Source organism: Macrotis lagotis, chromosome X (genome assembly GCF_037893015.1).
Source record: "Macrotis lagotis isolate mMagLag1 chromosome X, bilby.v1.9.chrom.fasta, whole genome shotgun sequence".
In the NCBI taxonomy this organism is placed as follows: domain Eukaryota; kingdom Metazoa; phylum Chordata; class Mammalia; order Peramelemorphia; family Peramelidae; genus Macrotis; species Macrotis lagotis.
In genome coordinates this window covers 32,096,713-32,116,592 of record NC_133666.1, presented here as the reverse complement: position 1 = coordinate 32,116,592, position 19,880 = coordinate 32,096,713, and the positions used below count along the sequence as shown (strand labels likewise).

The window sequence follows — 19,880 nt, the reverse complement described above, 5'->3', positions numbered from 1 at the left end:
GGCTGTGCGGGGCTGCGCGCGCCTGCGGGCCGAGGGAGCGGAGCCGGAGCAGGAGCCGTGGCCTGGGCCTGGGCCTGGGCCTAGTCCTCGTCCTGCGCACCCGCCCAGTCCCCACTGCCGCCACCGCTCCGACTGATGAACTGATGTTGAGTGAGATGAGCAGAACCAAAAGAACTTTGTACACCCTGACAGCAACATGGGGGTGATGGTCAAACTTGATGGACTTGCTCATTCCATCAGTGCAACAATGAGGGACAATTTGGGGCTGTGTGCAATGGAGAATACCATCTGCATCCAGAGAAAGAACTGGGGAGATTAAACAAAGGCCAAAGACTATAACCTTTAATCTTTTTAAAAAGTTATCTTATTATGTAATTTTGTTATCTCTTATATTTTATTTTTCCCTTAAGGATACACTATCTCTCTCAACACATTCAACTTACATCAATGTATACCATGGAAACAATGTAAAGACCATCATCAGACTGCCTTCTGTTGGGGGTGGGGGAAGGGAAGTGAGATTGGGGGAAAACCTGTAAAACTCAAAAATTAATTAATTAATTAATTAATTAATAAGTTTTCAAAAAAGAAAAATATTCATAGCAGGCCTGTTTGTGGTGGCAAAGAATTGGAAATCAAGTGAATGTCCATCAGTTGAGGAATGGCTGAACAAATTGTGGTATATGTATGTGATGGAATACTATTGCTCTATTAGAAACCAGGAGGGATGAGAATTCAGGGAAGCCTGGAAGGATTTGCATGAACTGATGCTGAGTGAGATGGGCAGAACCAGAAGAACATTGTACACCCTAACAGCAATGTGGGGGCGATGATCAACCTTGATGGACTTGCTCATTCCATCAGTGCAACAATCAGGCACAATTTTAGGGGATCTGAGATGGAGAATACCATCTGTATCCAAAGAAAGAATTGTGGAGTTTAAATAAAGATCAAAGACTATTACTTTTAATTTTAAAAAAAGGTATGTGATTATGTAATTTTGCTCTTATATTTTACTTTTTCCTTAAGGATATGATTTCTCTATCAACACATTTAACTTTGATTAATGTATACTATGGAAAGAATGTAAAGACTATCAGACTTCATTCTGTGGGGGGTGGGGGGAGGGAAGTGAGATTGAGGGGAAAATTGTGAAATTAAAAAAACAATAAAAATGACTTGGGGGGAGCATGATTAATCAGAACTATGCTGGAGCCAGCTTCTATTCTTGCTTTGGAGTGTCAGTTGTTAAATTTTTAGTATGAATATTTTACACCTTGGAAACCAATAGATCTATAAATTATGAATTGATTTTTTTATTGTCTCTAGACTTCAGAAAATGATGGAAGTAATGGCCAAAAATGCAGATTAAGCTTAAAAATATGTTGCTTGTGTTTTTTTCTCCCAGATAGCTGGTTGTTATATATTTACCAACACAGCCCTGTGAGTGACACAATTTTAAATTTAATCTGCATGCATGGTAATGATCAACCTTAATGGACTTGCTCATTCCATCAATGTAATAATCAGGGACAATTTTAAAGCACCTGAGATGGGGAATATCATCTGTATCCAGAGAAAGAACTGTGGAGTTTAAACAAAGACCAAAGTCTATTATCTTCAATTTTTTAAAGTGTCTTATGTACTACATAATTTTGCTATCTCTAATATTTTATTTTCTCCTCAAGGAGATGATTTCTCTCCCAACACACTCAATTTCTATCACTATATAGCATGGAAACAATGTAAAGATTATCCGACTGCCTTCTGTGGAGGGATGGGGAGAGGGAAGGGAGGATGGGGGGAAAACTGTAAAATTCAAAACCTTACAGAAAATGATAGGTAGAAACTACTCTTGTATATAATTGGAAAACAAATACAATAAAAAATTTAATCTGCATTTGCTTACATTTTTCCATCACTTTTAAGTCTAGAGAAAAATCAATAAAACAATAAATCAAGACTTAATTTGCATCCTGTGCTAATTCCCAACATGTATTCATACTGAAAATTTGGACAATGAGCTCTAAAGAGCCAGTAGCAGCTCTCTCCAGCACACCACTGAACCATGAATTGGTGTTTGGCAAAACTGGAACAGTAAACAGGGTAAGATAGTAAGGTACTGAGGGGATAGAACAGTGGTTAACTAGGGCAGATGGGTCAAAAACTCCTGAGTGAGGACTGACCCAGATTCAAATGTCAAGTGTCATTGGGAAATGGTTAATGAAAGAAATCAAAATACAATCTAACATAGATAATATTAATGTGTAATTTTCTAAAGTGAACATGCAGTCTACAGGGATCCATTATATTTGAGTTTCACACCACTAACTTAGAGGAGTAAGATTATGAAAGGAGGAAAATGAGTCCAGAGCAGAAGTAATGACCTAGAAGAGGAGAGGGGTACGGGAAGTATGGAGTGACTAGAGAAGGGAGTGAGGATGACCAGGAGCTATAGTAGTCAGAGGAATTTCAGAGTTCTAGAACATGGAATTAGAGCATTTATGGGGCATAGTAAGGTCAATGACTCAAGCAACAACGAGTAAAAACCTACCGTGTGGGCCAGCTAGGTGGTATTGTGGATAGATTACCAGCCCTGGAGTCAGGAGGACCTGAGTACAAATTTAGCCTCCAAACACTTACTAGCTATGTGATCTTGGGCAAGTCACTTAATGCTGATTGCCTCAAAAAAAAAAAAAGAATCTAATATCTGACAGGCACTGGGAATATCAATATAAAGAATGAAAAGGTCCCTAGTCACAATGCTTCCCTTCTAAGGGGAGAACCAAGTCAAAGAATATAGAGAGTAAAATACAAAGTATGGCTCACTTTATAATTGCCACTTTAAGATTTACAGAATGCTCTGCATCCATTATCTTATTTCATCCTTACAATGACCCTGGGAGATAAGTGATGTTATCATCCCTGTTTTACAGATGAAAACACTGAGGCTGAGAAAGGTTAAGTATATGACCATTCCTAGGTAGTAAGATTTCAAAAGATCAATGAACTTGGGGATCAGACTATTTAAGGAGCCATTACCATGTACATTGAAAGCCCCCCAAGTCTTAAGGGAGGAGTTGTAATAGAACATTATATTACAAATCAGGTAAGTTCCTTGAGAATAGTGGAGGGCTGACAGGAGGATTGGCCGCAAGGAAAGAGATAATTGTAGCCAGGGTCTTGCCAGGGTGATACAGCAGATAAGATGAGATCAGGTGCTGAGTGATGGCAGCAAAGGAAGTGGCATTGAGGAGCTAAGCTTTTGTCAACCCCTCCTTCTCCCCCTCTGGGTTCAGGGTCCCAGAAGATATGAATGAATGAATGAATGAATGCAAGGATGGATGAATACATGGATAGGTGAATGAAGTAACAAAGCATTTACTGTGTAAAAGCTGGGGATACAAATAGAAATCAATAGTTTTTGTCCTTAGGAAACTGACGGTTTAATAGTAGAAGAAAACATAAGAGAAAGTAATTAATTGATTTTTCTGCCTCAAAACATTCTCTGATCCATCTTCTTTAAAGTTGCCAAAGTGATTTTTCTAAATTGTAGATCTGACATTGAGCAGCTAGGTACCACTGTAGTGTATAGAAAGCTGGGCTTGGATGACTTGAGTTTAAATCTGACCCTAGACACGTATTAGCTGTGTGACCCTGGGGAAATCACTTGACCCTGTTTGCCTCAGTTTCCTCATCTATAAAATTATTCCTCAAGAAGGAAATGGCAAACCAGTTCAGTATCTCTGCCAAGAAACCCTCCAACGGGATCAACAGTAGGAGCAACAACAACCAAAGATACAGCCATGTGAAACACCAGCCTTCTTTGCATCCCACCGCCACCAGTCTCTTACTCTATGAGCTTTTGTTGTTGCCATCTACCCTCAGGTTCAAAGATGAAGTCCCCTTTTTGAAGTTCTTTACAAGCTGCCGCCTTACTACCTCCACTTCTTGGACTCCTGTAATGGTTAGTGGCTGTTCCTTGGACACATACAAAGTTCCTCCACCTTTGCGTAACCTAGAGTGCTATCAGTCCTTCTCACCTTCACCTCTTGAGGGCCTTGGCTTCCATGAAGGTTTTGTTCAAATCTTCCCTGCTGTCTGAGGCCTTTGTCTCAGAAGAAGCAACCTGTGGAAGCGGCCTGTGCCTTCCCATCTCTTCTACCTGCCTATTTATCCCCGAGGCCCTGTATGTATGTATAAGCTGTAGTTCTTGTTAGTGACAGATCCCTGAGATGGTAGTAATACAGATGGAAGGGAGAAGCATCTTTAAATAGTTAGAGATTTTCCACTGAGGCAGCTGAAAGAGGCAAGCATGGATTTTTGAAAGACTACTGGTCAGTGGTATGTCTCAGAGCCCCAGATCCAAAGGAAAAGGAGTCAGTTCCACAATGTCCCTTGACTTCCTCTGTTTGGTGCACCCCCCCCACCTCCTTGATATTATTCTCTCTGCTCTGTAGAGTTAAGATCTTATCTCGCTCCCAGTTGAAAAATTCATTTACTATTTCTTTGGTCTATTATGATCTGTATAAATCCCACAATTTTTGTTTACTACTTACTTTGAGCAAGAGATTTATTAGCTATTCAAGATGGTCTTTTGTGCTACCTGCTTTTTGTGGGAAGGAGCTAAATTGTCAATAAACTACGTATTATCTAATCTCCAGAGTAAGCCCAAAGTATTATACCCCTAAGACAATGAATTGGGTACAGCTGTGTGGTTCAGTAGATGGAATACCAGACCCGGAGTCAAAAGGACTCATCCACATGAGTTCAAATCTGGCTTCAGACACTTACTGAGTGATCCTGAGCAAGTTTCTTCCCCATTTGTTTTAGTTTTCTTATCTGCACAATGAGCTAGAAATAGCAGACCACTCTACTCTCTCTTTGCCAAGAAAACCCCAAACGGGGTCACAGAGAGTTGGACACAACTGAGTAACAGGTTGCTAATATTTGTGACATGGTGGATAGAAAGAATTCTCTTGGGGATGGGTAAGGAAAAGGAATAAGATCCCAGCCATGCCCATAAAGGCGCACGTTGAAGTCTACTTTGGAGAAGCATAGACCAAATCCTAGGTCAGATAATTATCTATGCCACACATGAAACAAGCTATCTTTTATATTAGGCAGTCGACAAAATGGGTGTGTATGTTTGTGCCAGCACATATCTTACATATTTGTGTTCCCAGCCTCTAGCATAACCCCCCAACACAGAATACTGAATATTTGATGATTGATAGAGAATGGGTATAAAGAACCATTTAACTGGGGATCCTATCCTCAAAGAACTTATGATGGCAGAGCTCTCAGTTCTCTCTAAAACACCAGGAAAGTTGGGAGATTAGCTCAGTTATCTAGGTCTATAAATAACCTGGGGATCAGTACCATCCCTTCTCCTACCCCTTCCTCTTCTCCCACCCCTCCCACTGTAATTCACATTCATTGTTAGCTCCTTTTCATCATCCCAAGATGGAGGGGGAATGATGCTTCCTCACAGTCAAAAGATTCCCTTCATGTGGAGCCAAGCATTGTCTTGGATAATAAAGTTTCTACTTTGGGATGAGATCTTGATGGTGAGGGTCACTCCCAGGCATTTCCATGTAGTCTACAGCTCTAGCTTCCTCTTCTTCCCAGAATTCAAACTCCCACCCTGAGCTCTTCCCCTGCTCTGCTCTCCCTCTCCCTATTAGGAGGTATGCTCATTGGTGTCAAGGCCAGCCTTGCTGGTTTATATTTGTATTCCCAATTCCCTAGGTCAGTTCCTGGCATATCTTAAATGCTTTTCCACTCATTCAGTTACAGGAGGCCTGGTGTCTGAGGCTCAGATCTTTCATGGACTCAATCCAGGAATAAACAGTTCTTCCTTCCATCCAACTTTGTGGGAATAGAGGAGTGTAGTCCCGGGGCAGTGAGACAGGACAAAAAGCTAGGGATTACCTGCCCTGAGGAAGTGGGAGGGAATGTATGCTAGGCCGCAGCCTAGAGACCCCACTCCTGGGGACCAGGGGCTGGCCTAGCCCTCCTGGTGGCAGCCCCTCTCTCTCTACTTGAAGGTGGAATTTATTCTTTGGGAGTTTTGAGGTTGATTTCCTACCTACTAGGGTGGGCTTTACTCTCTGGGAGACTGGCAATCTCTCTCCAAGGCCAGGGACCTAAGATTTAAGGCTAGCAAAGCAATTTACATACATTATATCATCGGAGCCTCTAAAAAGACTTGTGCAGTCTTTTCATGTGTTTCAAAGATTTCAAATTTCACAAAAAAAAGACAAAAAAGTTGCCAATGTAGCAATGTCATGTAGTAATGCCTTTAACAATATCTCTTTGAACTGGGTCATAAAACTGTGTCATTCTAATATTGGCATGGTATTTTGCATCCTGACAGACACCCTAGTGTCCTCCAGGTAATTTGCAGAGAACGTAAACTAAACTGTTCACTGAGAGTGATTTAAGGGTGTATGCCTTTCAGATTTTGGTTGATTTGTAGGATGAGAGGAAGTAGATAAAAAGAGCAAGGGTATGGAATGGTGCCCCCCTCCCCACTTGGAATAGTTTCATTTACTCCTCCTAAACAGTATGCCCCTTCCCAGATGTTTGGGGCATGATTTTGAACCTTAGAAAGTGATTTAATCTTAGAGTGCCTCATCTGCATATTAAAAGACCCTGAAAAATACGGAGCCATCAGCAAAGATTATTAAGTTGTTCCTACCCTTGCCCCTTTGTAATAGAAGCAAAAATCTGTTTACTGGAAACATTTGAGTAGGAAAATAACAGATTCTATTCCTGGGTCTGTGGGTAGCCAGGTCCTTAGAAAGGGGAATCAGGAAAAGAGCAGACCTTTTTTGGGGGGATTTCCTCAGTCTTGATCTTTATTTTAATACTCCTGGTAAAAGCTGCTGTCTCTAGAACATCAGTATTTCTTTCTCTCCCCTGCCACCTCAGTCCTCCCTTTGTTCCTCGCTTGTTCCAAACTCTGAAACCCAGATATTCAGAATCTTCATCCCCGATTCTGAGATAGCTTATCTCTTTTATACAAATTGCTTAAGGTGTGATCCAGTCTCTAACATAAGGACCAGAATTGATTGAAAGAAATGTAAAAGCTTTGTTCACACTGTTTCCATCAGAAAGGCTTTTCACCTAATCTATGCTCCTGAGTCAAAAGGGAAGTGATTTTTATCCCGATTCATTAGATAGAGGTCACAGAAGTTAAAGATGGAAGAGGACCTCAGCAGCTATGTCATGAAAACCACTGAGCTATTAAAATCTATCTGCTCTGTACTCAAGCCAGATCACCCAAGTCTCTGCGCTTTTCAAAGTAGCCCATTTCATGTTCGGGTTCCTCTAGTTAACTTACTTATTAATTCTGAGTAAACTACTTTAATTTTGGTTAAGTTGTTTCAGGCCTCTAATCCAAATGTGCCTTTTTACACCTTTCACCTATCAGCCTTGCTTTTCTGTCTTCTGGAGCAAACAGATCAAGTCTCATCATCTAATCATGTCCTTCAAATACTTGAAGAAAGTTATCAAGGCTTGGAGTCTTCTCTCCTTCTGGTAAAACCTGCCTAGTTCCTTCTAGCAATTCTCATCTGATATAGCCCCTTCACAATCCTAATGGCCTTCCTCTGGCTATTTTCAGGCTTATTGATTATTCTTTTAAAACTGTGATTCTCAGAACTCAAAGTTGTGTTTTAATTAAGGCAGAGCACAGAGAGACTCGTATCTCCTTATTCTAGAAATTGATGCCTCTCAATATTGCATGTACAGCTTATGCTCTTAAAAATGTTTTCTACAGATAAGAAAATAGGCATGTGTGGGGCAATAGAAATCGATATGGGATAAAACTGCCTTTTTGGTGGGGTACAAATAAGGTCCAAGTTTTTTTTCCTCCTGCATTTATGGTATCTTTCTCTCCTGAATCAGTCTCTCAACATTTTAAAAATTGGGTCACCTTGCCTGTGTTCAGACTCTCATGCAAAATTGGAAATACTCAACACTCAAATGGATCTGTGATCTCAATTCAGGAGTTCCCATGCAGATCATGCCCCATCTTAGTTTCAAGTTTTCCCCAGAAGGTTTAATTAATATGGTAACCATCTTTGTTCCTTGTATTTTCTTGCCATGGCAAAGGCATCAGTGGAGCACCCAAGCTATCCACCTGCCAATCCTGTCTTTCCGTGATCAAGTTATCTTCAGTCTCTGTTCTATAATTCCATGATGAAATCTTTATTGGTTTTCTACTGTAGCCTACTTACATTCACCATTGACCTTGGTGATGAAAGAAGTAGATTATCAAATGCTAATGTTAGGACGGCTAGGTGGCCAAGTGGATAAAGCATAGGCCCTGGAGTCAGGAGGACCTGGGTTCAAATCCGGTCTCAAACACTTAATAATTACCTAGCTGTATGGCTTTGGGAAAGCCGATTAACCCCATTTGCCTTGCAAAAACCTAAAAAAAATGCTAATGTAAGAAAGTAATAGAAAAATCAAGGTGGTTAAGACAGGTTGAAGCCATATTTGGAATGGCCTTAAATGTTAGGCTGTGATATTTGAATTTTATTCTAGAGACCATAAGGAGCCATTCAAAGGTTTTGAGCCAGAGAGTGATATGGTCAGTCCTGAGCCTGGGAAATTTGATTTTGGCAATTGTGTAGAGCTTGGGGTGGAGAGAATCGAGACTGACAGGAAGCAGGGAGAGCAATCTTGAAGGTATTGCCTAATCTCAGGTAGTTGTGAGAGAAAAGATCAGAGAATTGGGGAGGGAAGAATGGAAGTAGTGATGATGGGCCTTTTCACTTCTTTTGTAACCTAATATTTAGTCCAGTTGCCTCCACACAAAAAAATTCTCAGTAAATGCTTGGTGGATCAACATATGTAGGATTATGGATTATAGGATTATAGATTTAGAACTAGAAGGTATCTTAGAGGTTATCTAATTGAACTGTGTCTTATGATACAGATGAGGAAACATCCAGAGAAGTTATTTGAGTTGCCTAAGCAACACATACTGTCAACTTCCTAGAAATTGAATGAATTGATAATGTGGACACAGCAGTGTAAAAGTTTTAAGGGGATTTCCTATGATATTTTAAAATTAGAGATTGTTGAAAATAGTTAGGAAGACTATCAGTGCTATTTGCATGGTTTGGCCCAAGTATTTTCTTTTTCTTGTTTGTTTGTTTATCAAAAGAAAGATTTTATTTATTTTGAATTTTACAATTCTCCCCTAATCTTGATTCCCTCCCCCTGCAAGGCAATTTGCCAGTCTTTACATTGTTTCCATGGTATACATTAATCTAAATTCAATGTGATGAGAGAGAAATTATATCGTATCCTTAAGGTAGAAAAATAAAGTATAAGAGATAGCAAAATTACATAATAAGATAATGGGTTTTTTTCCTAAATTGAACGTAATAGTCTTTGGTCTTTGTTCAAACTCCACAATTCTTTCTGTGGATACATGGTAATCTCTATCACAGATACCCTAAAATTGTCACTGTTGCACTGATGGAATGAGCAAGTACATTAAGGTTGAATATTATCCGCATATTGCTATTAGGGTATACAATGTTTTTCTGGTTCTGCTCATCTCTCTCAGCATCAGTTTATGCAAATCCTTCCAGGTTTCTCTGAATTCCTATCCCTCCTGGTTTCTAATAGAACAATAGTGTTCTATCACATACATGTAGCACAGTTTATTAAGCCATTCCCCAATTGAAGGGCATTCACTTAATTTCCAATTTTTTGCCACCACAAACAGGGCTGCTGTGAATATTTTTATACAAGTGATGTTTTTACCTTTTTTTCGTGATCTCTTCAGGGTGTGGACCCAGTAGTGGTATTGCTGGATCAAAGGATATACATTTTTATTGTTTTTTGAGCATAATTCCAAATTGCTCTCCAGAAAGGTTGGATGAAAATTCACAGCTCCACCAATAATGTGTTAGTGTCCCAGATTTCCCACATTCCTTCCAACATTGATCATTGTCCTTTCTGGTCATATTGGCCAGTGTGAGAGGTGTGAGGTGGTATCTCAGAGATGATTTAGTTTGCATTTCTCTAAAAAGTAATGATTTAAAGCAGTTTTTCATATGACTATGGATCACTTTAATTTCCTCATCTGTAAAGTGACTTTGCATATCATTTGACCATTTGTCAATTGGGGAATGGTTTGTTTGTTAAAAAAAATTTGAGTCAGTTCTCTGTATATTTTAGAAATGAGTCCTTTGTCAGAAGTACTAGTTTTAAAAATTATTTCCCAATTTACTGCATTTCTTTTGATCTTGGTTATAGTGGTTTTGTCTGTTTAAAAGCTTTTTAATTCAAAGTAATCAAAATTGTCTGGTTTGTTTTTAATCATGTTCTCCATCTCTTCCTTAGTCATAAACTGCTTCCGTTTCCATAGATCTGACAGGTAAACTACTGCTCGGTCTTCTAATTTGTTTACAGTATCTTTTGTTTATATCTAAATCCTGTATCCATTTGTATCTTATCTTGGTAAAGGGTGGGAGGTGTTCTAATGCAGGTTTCTTCTATACTAACTTCTAATTTTCCCAACAGTTTTTATCAAAGGGAGAGTTTTGATCCCAATAGCTGAACTCTTTGGGTTTATCAGACAGCAGATTAGTATAATCGTTTCCTGCTCTTGCACCTAGTCTATTCCATGGATTCACCACTATTTCTTCGCCAATACCAGACAGTTTTAATGACTGGTGCTTTATAATATAATTTTAGATCTGGTAGGGCTAAGCCACTGTCTTTTGCACTTTTTTCATTGAATTCCTGCCCAGTTTTGTCTTTATTTCTCCCTGTGAATTTAGTGGTGTTTTGTAATAATTTTTTCCCACCAGTTTTCGGGGTTTGGCTGTTCCTGGTGCCACGGGAGTGAGAGATGAAGTGTAGCTTGGAAGTGTAAGAGGTGGCAGGGAATTTTCCGAGCAGGTAATCCCAAAGTGTTCTTTTAATCGTGAGGAAAGAGTCAGAAGGCCAGGTATTTAAGCAGTAGTACTAAGTAGCAAAGTCGGGCCCTTGCATTCTTCTCCAGTGCTTTTCCCACTGTCTCATTCTAGTGCTGTGCTACTAAATTGCACTTTCGGATATGAGGAGAAGTTCGAGAAACCTTCTACAGGGATTCATGAAGTAGGGTTTAAAGCGATTTCATTCCCAGTGCTTACAAAGTAACGAAGGCCAGAGAATTGCGTTTCGTGGTTAAAGAAAGGAAATGGTCTCTTGATGGTCGTTTTGTGTATTTCCACCTCCCACATGACATAAGCTCAGAAATTCGCTTATTTTGGTTTGGGTCTCTTTTTTTTAACGTCATTGTTTGTAATTTGGCCCAAGAGCAGCGGGTACGAGGGACTGTTTCCCAGTCAACTCCAGGGAAGGCAGCTTTTATTTCTTTATCCTCAGAACCAGCACCAAACCCCTCCCCCCCCTTTCTCTCTGAGGGGCTTGGAGGAGGCCACGTGGTAAAGAGACCTTGAATAAATCCCCTCATTTTTCTGGGCCTTCATTCCCCCCTGTGGGAATTTCGGGGTGTGGACTAGAGTTTCAGCAATCCCTTCCATGTTGCAATGTGAAGTGTACATGAAGTTTTTCGCGCTGCACCTTTGCAACAAAAGAAACTATGGCGCAGCATGAAGGCAGCCGCGCTGCAGCCGGAAGCCCCGCGTTTAAAACTGGGCTCGGCCCCATTGTCGGAAATAAAGTGGCAGGAAACTTGCAGACAGGTCAGGTTACTTCCCCTCGTGCTTTTTCCCAGGCAAGCCGGTGCCTGGATGGGCGGAGGGAGCTCGCGAAGGTCTGGGAGGAGTGGGTGGGGCTGGAAGGAGTGGGTGGCCCGGGGCGGGGGCATTCAAGTTGGGACCCAGCAAGCGGGATTGGGCGAGGAGGAGGGCGCTGGGTAGAGAGGCCGCCCTTAGCCCCGCCCCTCGACGCTCACGCTACGCTCTCATCCGGGTCCCTAGCCTCGTTCCCGGGCTCTATAAAATTCGCCGGCCCCTTTGTTCGTTCTCATTGCGTACTTGCGTGTGTGTGTGTGTGCTCTTCTTGTCTACGGGGCTCTTCAGGGGCCTTGCAGACAAGGGGCTAGAACGCGTGCGTGCAGAGGCGAGCTTAGTGTAGAGCGCGTGGCGGCGGTGGCGGGAAGCTGAAGTGGGTGAAGGTAGAAGAAGGCGGAGAAGGCAGCTTCGTTTCCCCCGCTTGCCTAATTGGTGCGTAGGAGATGCCCAGCGGAAGGCTTTCGCTGCATTCCCCCCAGTTAGGTTGGTTTGGGCGGCGGTGGCCCTGCACTTTACTTATAAAGATGGAGGGAGTGGGCGCCATTTTAGGTGGCACTTGGGGCTGGTGGAGGGAGGAAGTGGCTGGGGGAGGGGGTGGCCAGGCCTCTCCCGAGGGCCCTGCTGTGCCCGCTCAGAGGGGTCGGGGAGGAGGCCGGGGCTCCGTGCGCGTGCTGCGCCCTGCCGCGGCGAAAGGGCCCGCTCTGGGCTCGGAGGCCGCTCCCTGCTCCCCGGCCCTGCCAGGAGGGGGGGGGAGGAGCGGCGGGCAGAGGCGAGCTGCCGCGGCGTTCCGACATGGAGCTGCCGCCATTTTGTGTCAGCACCACGCGGGACCCCGCGCGGGCCGGGCCCGCTCGGGCCTCACCAGAGTGAGAGGGTGGGGCAGGGAGGGTGCCCGGGCGTTCCGCCCGCCCCGCGGCCCGCTTCGGCGCTCCCTTTCAGTGCCCAGGAGAGAGGCAAGCCCCGCCGGAGCCTGGGCGCAGTGCCGGCCGAGTCCTTGGCGTGCCCTTGACCGGCCTGGCCCGCCCGCCTGGTAATCCGGCTCAGTTTGGGGTGGCAGAGGGGGAGGGGCCGATCAAAGCCAGGGAAGACAAGCCGGGGCAATGGGCACGTGGGGCGAGTGCAACTTTGTCTCCCTCTCAGCCTGTGAACTTTGAAGGGCTGTTTTGCAACTTTCTGTGAAGGGTTTTTTAACTTTAGCCATTTTGTTTTCTTTCGTGGACAGAATATAACAAAGTCAGAATGGTCGAAGCAGATCGCCCCGGGAAGCTCTTCGTAGGAGGGCTCAATACGGAGACAAATGAGAAGGCCCTTGAAGCTGTATTCGGGAAATATGGGCGAATAGTGGAAGGTGAGATGCTGGCTTTCCGGGGGAACAGTCATACCTTGCCTCCTCCCTGAAGGCTGGGCAATGATGGATTCTATAGCATTGAACTTAGCAAAGTAATGATCTTTGTTGTCCTCTAAGAAGTTCTGAGCTACTGCAGCTTGCTGCTAAAAGTTGGGAGAGAAGGGCCAAAATTGTCTTGGTTAATGCTAAATTAGAACAAGTCATATTTCTCTCCTCCTTTATGTAGTGCTACTGATGAAAGACCGTGAAACCAGCAAATCCAGGGGTTTTGCTTTTATCACTTTTGAAAGTCCTGCAGATGCAAAGGATGCCGCCAGAGACATGAATGGGAAGGTGAGATTGTACACTAATTATGCTAATAAGTATGCTATATACTTACTACTTAAAATAGGTTGTGCTTTCCATAAAGTTCAGGATATTTGGAATTTTACATGCACTGCAATTGTCTTAAGTTTGTCAAATATAAAAAAGGACCAAAGCTACAAATTTTATTATCAAACTTTCTTTACAAGCAAAATCTAGTATATTTTCCTTGGGACCTTAGAACTCAAATTTCCAATATAGTTTCTGGGCTGTACTATTTTCTACATAGTAAAACTAGCCTCACAATGGAGAGGTGTGACTAAACTGTTTCAGATCCCAAAATAATTAAAATATGTGAGACTTCCGTTTAAAGTTGTGGATTCTAGCCTTGTGGAGAGCAGAGAATGTTGATGAAGCTGCTCTCAGAAAAGGTTCTTGCTTGAATAGATGTTCAAACTAGACTATTAAAGTAATACAGTTGGTCCTCATTGAGGTGATAGAACTATAAAAAATGCATGAGTGTTTTCTGGGCAGATTCCTTGTTACAACAGCCATTTGGCAGCTATATTTTTTTTTCTTTTTAAGAAAGCATGGTGGGCTGGCAGATACAGCTTTAGCTCCCAATACTGATTTCATAGCACCAGAAAGTGCAGCTAACATAAATGTAAATGCCGTGTTACTTAAAACCCATTCTTTTTAGCTCCTAGATGGAAAATCAATTAAAGTTGAACAAGCCACCAAGCCAACATTCGAAAGTGGTGGTAGGCGTGGGCCACCACCTCCACCAAGAAGCAGAGGCCCTCCAAGAGGCCTTAGAGGAGGAGGAAGAGGAGGAAGTGGAGGAGGAACAAGGGGACCACCATCACGAGGAGGACACATGGGTATAGTTTCCAAGCTAGCTTTTGAACAGGACAAAATTTTTGACTCTGAAAATTTGCGGTAAAATTCATAAATGTTCTACTTGGGTTTAAGACTCAGTCTTTCAAAGTATAGACATAAAGCCTAAACTATGCTCCTTTTGGGCAAGTTGTTCCTTATCTAACTGATAAGGTCCAGAGTGAACAAACAGTTCCCTTCAAACACAACCAATTCAAACTTAGATGGGCTCAATAACACATCTGTGTGAGTGTTTGGATAAGAAAGATAAATCAACCTTATACAGCTGAAAAAAATGACTAGCATTTCAGCACAGGGAAACAAGAATTTTCCTTTTATGGTCCTATGAAACTTCCCTCATACCCCATTAAAAACTACATTCCCTTTTTACTTAAGCATGCTGCTTTTAACAGCTATAAGGCTTCAATAACTAAGATCCCCTCAAAATGGAATTCTACCACTGCATGCAAAGTAAATGGCTCAATTAATTTTAAAAAAAGCATATCTAAAACTCCTACCCAGGGAAAGCTCTTTATTGTTAACTTAAGAGATATTTTGTGGTTGAGACCCATGTACTATAGTGGAAAGACAGTGCAGACTCCTTGGACTTTATTTGTGCTCTATATCATAACATGGTCATTGTCAACTGATATAATACTATTTTTTTTTTCCTAATATAGACGATAGCGGATATTCTCTTAACTTCAACATGGGGTCTTCCAGGGGACCTCTTCCAGTAAAAAGAGGCCCACCACCACGTAGTGGTGGGGGTCCTCCACCTAAAAGATCTGCACCTTCAGGGCCAGTGCGCAGCAGTAGTGGAATGGGAGGAAGAGGTCAGTTCTATAGGTTGCCTAGATGTAAAATTTTGTTTCTCAGATAAGTAACTCAGATGGAGTTGGGGTATCATTCAAATAATAATTCGTCTGCATGACACTTTAAAACGAGTCCTTGAGTTTGGCTTAGGATTTTGAGAATAGAAAGGGAACCTTGACACATCTAATTAAATCTTCTCTACCTAAGCAAAAAATATTGATAGACTTGAGCAGCGATAAATACTTATATTCTATTTTTGGATAGCTGTAATTGTTTTTCCTTATTGAGCAGATGGTTGCCTCCAACTTCCATCCATTGTTTCTAGTTCTTGCTCTCCAGCCAAAGAAAACAGTCAAATCTTCCATATGAAAATTTATCAAATATTTGAAAGACTACCACATAGGGCAACACCAAGACCATTACACTGACATGTTAATACACAATATAGATCCTTGTTTTGACTTTGCTCTTGAACAATGTGCATCTATTAATAGCCTCTTAAGATCTCAGTTGGCTGCCACATCCCCTTTGAATCACATTGGCCTGAGTCACATCTTTCTCATCCTGTACATTTGACCACAATAAGTATGAGACTTGAATTAGATGCCTGCCTACAATGCCAGACATTCTAAGTATTAATGGAAAAATTAGTGAATAGCCTTAAAAACCTCCATTTAAAAAATTTCCCCAATTAACATGAAACGACAATGTTTAACATTCATTTTAATGTTAAACCTATTTCCCTGAGACAGTAAGCAATTTGATATGGCTTATACATGTTCAATCATGCAAAACTTAATTACTGCATTAGTCTGTGAAAGAAGACAGACTTGAAGGGGGGAGGGAAATAACAAGTGGAAAAATAATACACTTGAATCTGCATTCAGATTATCAATTCTTTGGAGGTGACATTGTATTACTATTAATAGCTAAGTCATTCACAGTTGAATATAGTACAGTATTGCTGTTACTGTACAATGTTCTCCTGGTTTTGCTTATTTCACTGTAAAAGTTAACGCAAGTCCAGGTTTTCCTGAAATCCTTCTGCTCATCAGATTGTATAGCACAGCAATATTCTAATAGTCATATGCCACAAATTGATAACCTCAAATTTTTTGTTTTTGGTTTTTGGAAGGTAGGGGAATTAAGTGACTTGCCCAAGGTCTTACAGTTAAGTAATTATAGATGTCTGAGATAGAATTTGAATACAGGTCCTCCTGACTCCAGGGCTGTTGCTCTATTCACTGCGCCACCTAGCTGCCTCAAACTCCATTCTTAACAGAGGTTGCATTCTTAAGTGGTTGGATTCCCTTTGTATTCATCTGTGCCTTTGTATAAAGGGACAAATAAATCCTAGGGATGGAGCCCTCTTAAAATGCTAGTTAACATTCTCCTTTTATGTTAACCTCAATAGCAACTCTTGGTTTTAAATGGACCAGTTGTCTTTTGAGACTGTCAAGCAAAGTTAATATTATCACTGTGACATTTCTGACATTCATTTAATTTAAAAAAAAGGGAACCTTATTCTGTCCCAGTTTGTTTGCTCTAGACTTTTGTTAGAAATTAAATTTAAGTCTAGCTAAATTTGCTGGCCCCATGTTTAGAAGCTTTTCTCATTGGGACACCAGTGTGTACTCTTCATGGTTAGTAACTTGAAAATCATTTTTGGATGTAGTAGCTTGAATTGGTATGCTAAAGAGTCATGAACCCATCTTGCTTGATAATAGGAATTGAAAGCTGCCTTTTGAAGCATCTCCTTTGGTATAGAATAGAGAAAATTGAGGCAAATAGGACTTGATCAGTGCTTCTCAAGTCTTTGACAGTCTCTTGCTCTCCACATAAGATCTCAAAGTTCTACATCACAGGTTGATCTGTAAAATGCAGATGAGGAAACTGAAGTTAAGAAGTCCTGACTTAACTTTACTGCTTATTGGCAGGATTGGAAACCAGGGTCTGCAAGGACCAAGATTAGTCAAGAGAATTAAATCATTAACATCGTACTTATATGTGCTTGCTTAATATACTTGCATATGTGGTAACCTTTATAGAAACGAAGCAGATAATTTTGTTTGGGCATTAGCACATATCTTTAATCCTGAGTCTTAACGGAGTATGATATAATAGAGTATGATCACGATTATTTAGGAATATTGAAGTTTCGTGGAATTGGCTTTTAAAGTAGAAAAAAGTAAATGAAAATGTAAGTTTAGAAGCAACCTAAGATTTATGTAATATTGCTGTCAGTTTGGTGTACTGCCACTGTTTTAGAGGAAGTTTTTTGTTTAAAGCTCCAGTGTCACGTGGGAGAGATAACTATGGAGGTCCACCAAGAAGGGACCCAATGCCATCTAGAAGAGATGTTTATATGTCACCAAGAGATGATGGATATAATACTAAGGACAGGTAAAAGGAAATCCCCAAAAGCTTTTGAAAAGCTTCTGTTAACAGAAAATCAGATAATAAATAGTCCCCTTCTGTTTTAGCTATTCAAGCAGAGATTATCAAAGTTCTCGGGACAACAGAGATTATGCTCCACCTCCAAGAGATTATGCATACCGTGATTATGGTCATTCCAGTTCACGTGATGACTATCAATCTAGAGGCTACAGGTACAGTGCTTTGTTTCTTGGGGAAACACATAAATAACACAAATATTACCCAAGTCTTATTGGAATTTTAATCCTTAATGGCAAATTGCATGAAGGTTTTTGAGACACTACAAAATGTGATATTTCTGAGCATACTCAATACTTGGTTTCTTGTTAAAATTTAGTGATCGTGATGGCTATGGTGGTCGTGATAGAGACTATTCAGATCACCCCAGTGGAGGTTCCTACAGAGATTCGTATGAGAGTTATGGTAAGAATTCAGTTTGAGGGTCTCCTAAGTTGATCTGTGCTTCTGTAGACCATGTGAATCAGTTTAAGGCTGTGCTTGCTTTTGAGGGATTTTGTTTGCTTTTGGGGGGTAAACTGGCAAATTGAGATCTTTTTGAGTTTTAAAGGCCTCGAAGTTGCTAAGAAGTTGATCTTCAGGCTTTTTGCTTGCTCTTGGAGGGAGGGGGTTGCTTGCTTTCAGGGTTAAATTTGGCAGTATTATGTGTTTTCCCCCCAACAGTGAAAGTACCATTTAAAATAACTAATTGACAAGATCAAATATTTACCATTACAATATGAAGCAAAGTCTACAGTTGCAACTTACCACTGGACTATATGGCTGAGTTTCTACTGTAAAATAACAAGCTGTTCTGGAATGTCCTTAAAAGATGCCTCTTGAAATACACTCTTCAGTTTTCTCAAACAAACATAAACCATTCACTATTTCAGCAGATGAGCAATCCCCAGTATAAATTACCAGCAGTGGCAGATTTTACACCTTCATTCCAAAAAAAGTAAACATATAATACAGGAATTCTTTAAATACAGATTTAACTATTGTTTATATGTAAGATTTATAGTGTTGCCATATTACCTGACCATTGACCCTGCAGGTAACTCACGTAGTGCTCCACCTGCTCGAGGGCCCCCGCCATCTTATGGTGGAAGCAGTCGCTATGATGATTACAGCAGAGATGGATATGGTGGAAGCAGAGAAAGTTATTCAAGCAGCCGAAGTGATATCTACTCAAGTGGTCGAGGAGATCGTGTTGGCCGACAAGATAGAGGGCTTCCCCCTTCTATGGATAGGGGATACCCTCCTCCACGTGATTCATACAGCAGCTCAAGCCGCGGAGCACCAAGAGGTGGCCGTGGAGGAAGTCGATCTGATAGAGGAGGAGGCAGAAGCAGATATTAAAAAGAAAAACTTTTAAGTTTCTTGGACCAAAACCCCCTTTCAAAAAACAAAGCAAATGGAGCTTGTTCTATCTTTACTACCAGAGGACTACTAAAAAGGAAACAAAATTGTTTTTCCTTTCTTTTTTATTGCCTGTTAAGTTCCCCTCCATGATTTTTATGTTTTTGTGAAGGAACAAGTTAAAGCAATGTTTAATTTCATTTCAGATTTGTTTATTTCTTTCCAAAAAACAGATGTTTAATGTGTGACATTTGAGCTCTGTACCAGTATTGTAAGTTGCAAAGTAAAAGTTTTTCCCTGAAAAGCCTACTTCCCATCTGATTTCCTGACAATTGAGACACAGTTCTTTTAAGACTTTACACAAACATCCAACCATCTAAAATGGAAATGGATCCTTCTACTTGTTCAAACCTATCATTCTAAACCAGTTAGCTGTTTTGGAGGGTGGGGGGGGTTATGCTTCTTAAGATTTCAGTTTATTCTTTTGGAAACTGAAATCTATGCAAGATTTCCCAGTATATCAGATGCTTAGTGAGGAAAAAATGCAGTTAACAAAATCTTTCAGTAAACTTTGAAACCTCAAATGGATAGTCATGATTATACTTTGCCTTTCTACCATTTTCTTGTGAATCTGCAAGACGTCCCCCCCAATAAAAGTCATTTTACATGTATTAAACAACTACAGAATTCTAAATAAAAAGGTTTGACCAGTTCCAACAACGAAGCTTCAAAATGATGCTTGCTCTTACTGTTTCAAATTTTTGCAACTCTGTAGTGTCTCACTTTTAAAGGAACAGCTTGATTCCAAAGGCAAAGGAGAAAATAGATAAGCAAAGAAGTTTAATCTCCAACTTCTCAAAGGCTTATGACTTCTAAAAACAAGTGACTCTTTCAGCATTCCACTTCAGATATAAAGCATCAAATGCCTGTGAAACAGCAAAGATGGTAAGCAAAGCAAACTAGTTTTTCCG

The 19,880-nt window shown here is 40.9% G+C and overlaps 1 protein-coding gene and 1 non-coding gene across 4 annotated transcripts; both read left to right on the top strand.

Annotated features, from left to right (window-relative positions):
* The first annotated feature begins 11,988 nt into the window (after positions 1-11,988).
* RBMX (RNA binding motif protein X-linked) lies at positions 11,989-19,642 on the top strand. 3 transcript variants are annotated; one of them, XM_074199385.1, is made up of 9 exons: positions 11,991-12,203; positions 12,994-13,119; positions 13,346-13,452; positions 14,123-14,303; positions 14,979-15,134; positions 17,403-17,517; positions 17,598-17,723; positions 17,888-17,973; positions 18,605-19,642. In XM_074199385.1, the coding sequence occupies exons 2-9, from the start codon at positions 13,011-13,013 to the stop codon at positions 18,907-18,909; spliced, it is 1,185 nt and encodes a 394-aa protein (XP_074055486.1). In that variant the 5' UTR covers positions 11,991-12,203; positions 12,994-13,010; the 3' UTR covers positions 18,910-19,642. The 3 variants fall into 3 exon arrangements, with proteins under 3 accessions (XP_074055487.1, XP_074055486.1, XP_074055485.1); XM_074199384.1 differs by having other exon boundaries at positions 11,991-12,254; XM_074199386.1 differs by lacking the exon at positions 14,979-15,134 and having other exon boundaries at positions 11,989-12,254.
* On the top strand, positions 13,177-13,249 carry LOC141503810 (small nucleolar RNA SNORD61). Its single transcript, XR_012473113.1, has one exon. It is a non-coding gene; the product is annotated as a small nucleolar RNA SNORD61 (small nucleolar RNA).
* Positions 19,643-19,880: the final 238 nt, after the last annotated feature.

What these genes read in the sequence shown, in the direction of transcription:
- RBMX (XM_074199384.1), top strand. Translation starts at nt 12,215, where the DNA reads ATGCCCAGCGGAAGGCTTTCGCTGCATTCCCCCCAGTTAG. An exon ending in TATCAATCTAGAGGCTACAG is followed by an intron (nt 17,724 to 17,887) that starts GTACAGTGCTTT and finishes GTTAAAATTTAG; the next exon opens with TGATCGTGATGGCTATGGTG. An exon ending in AGATTCGTATGAGAGTTATG is followed by an intron (nt 17,974 to 18,604) that starts GTAAGAATTCAG and finishes TTGACCCTGCAG; the next exon opens with GTAACTCACGTAGTGCTCCA.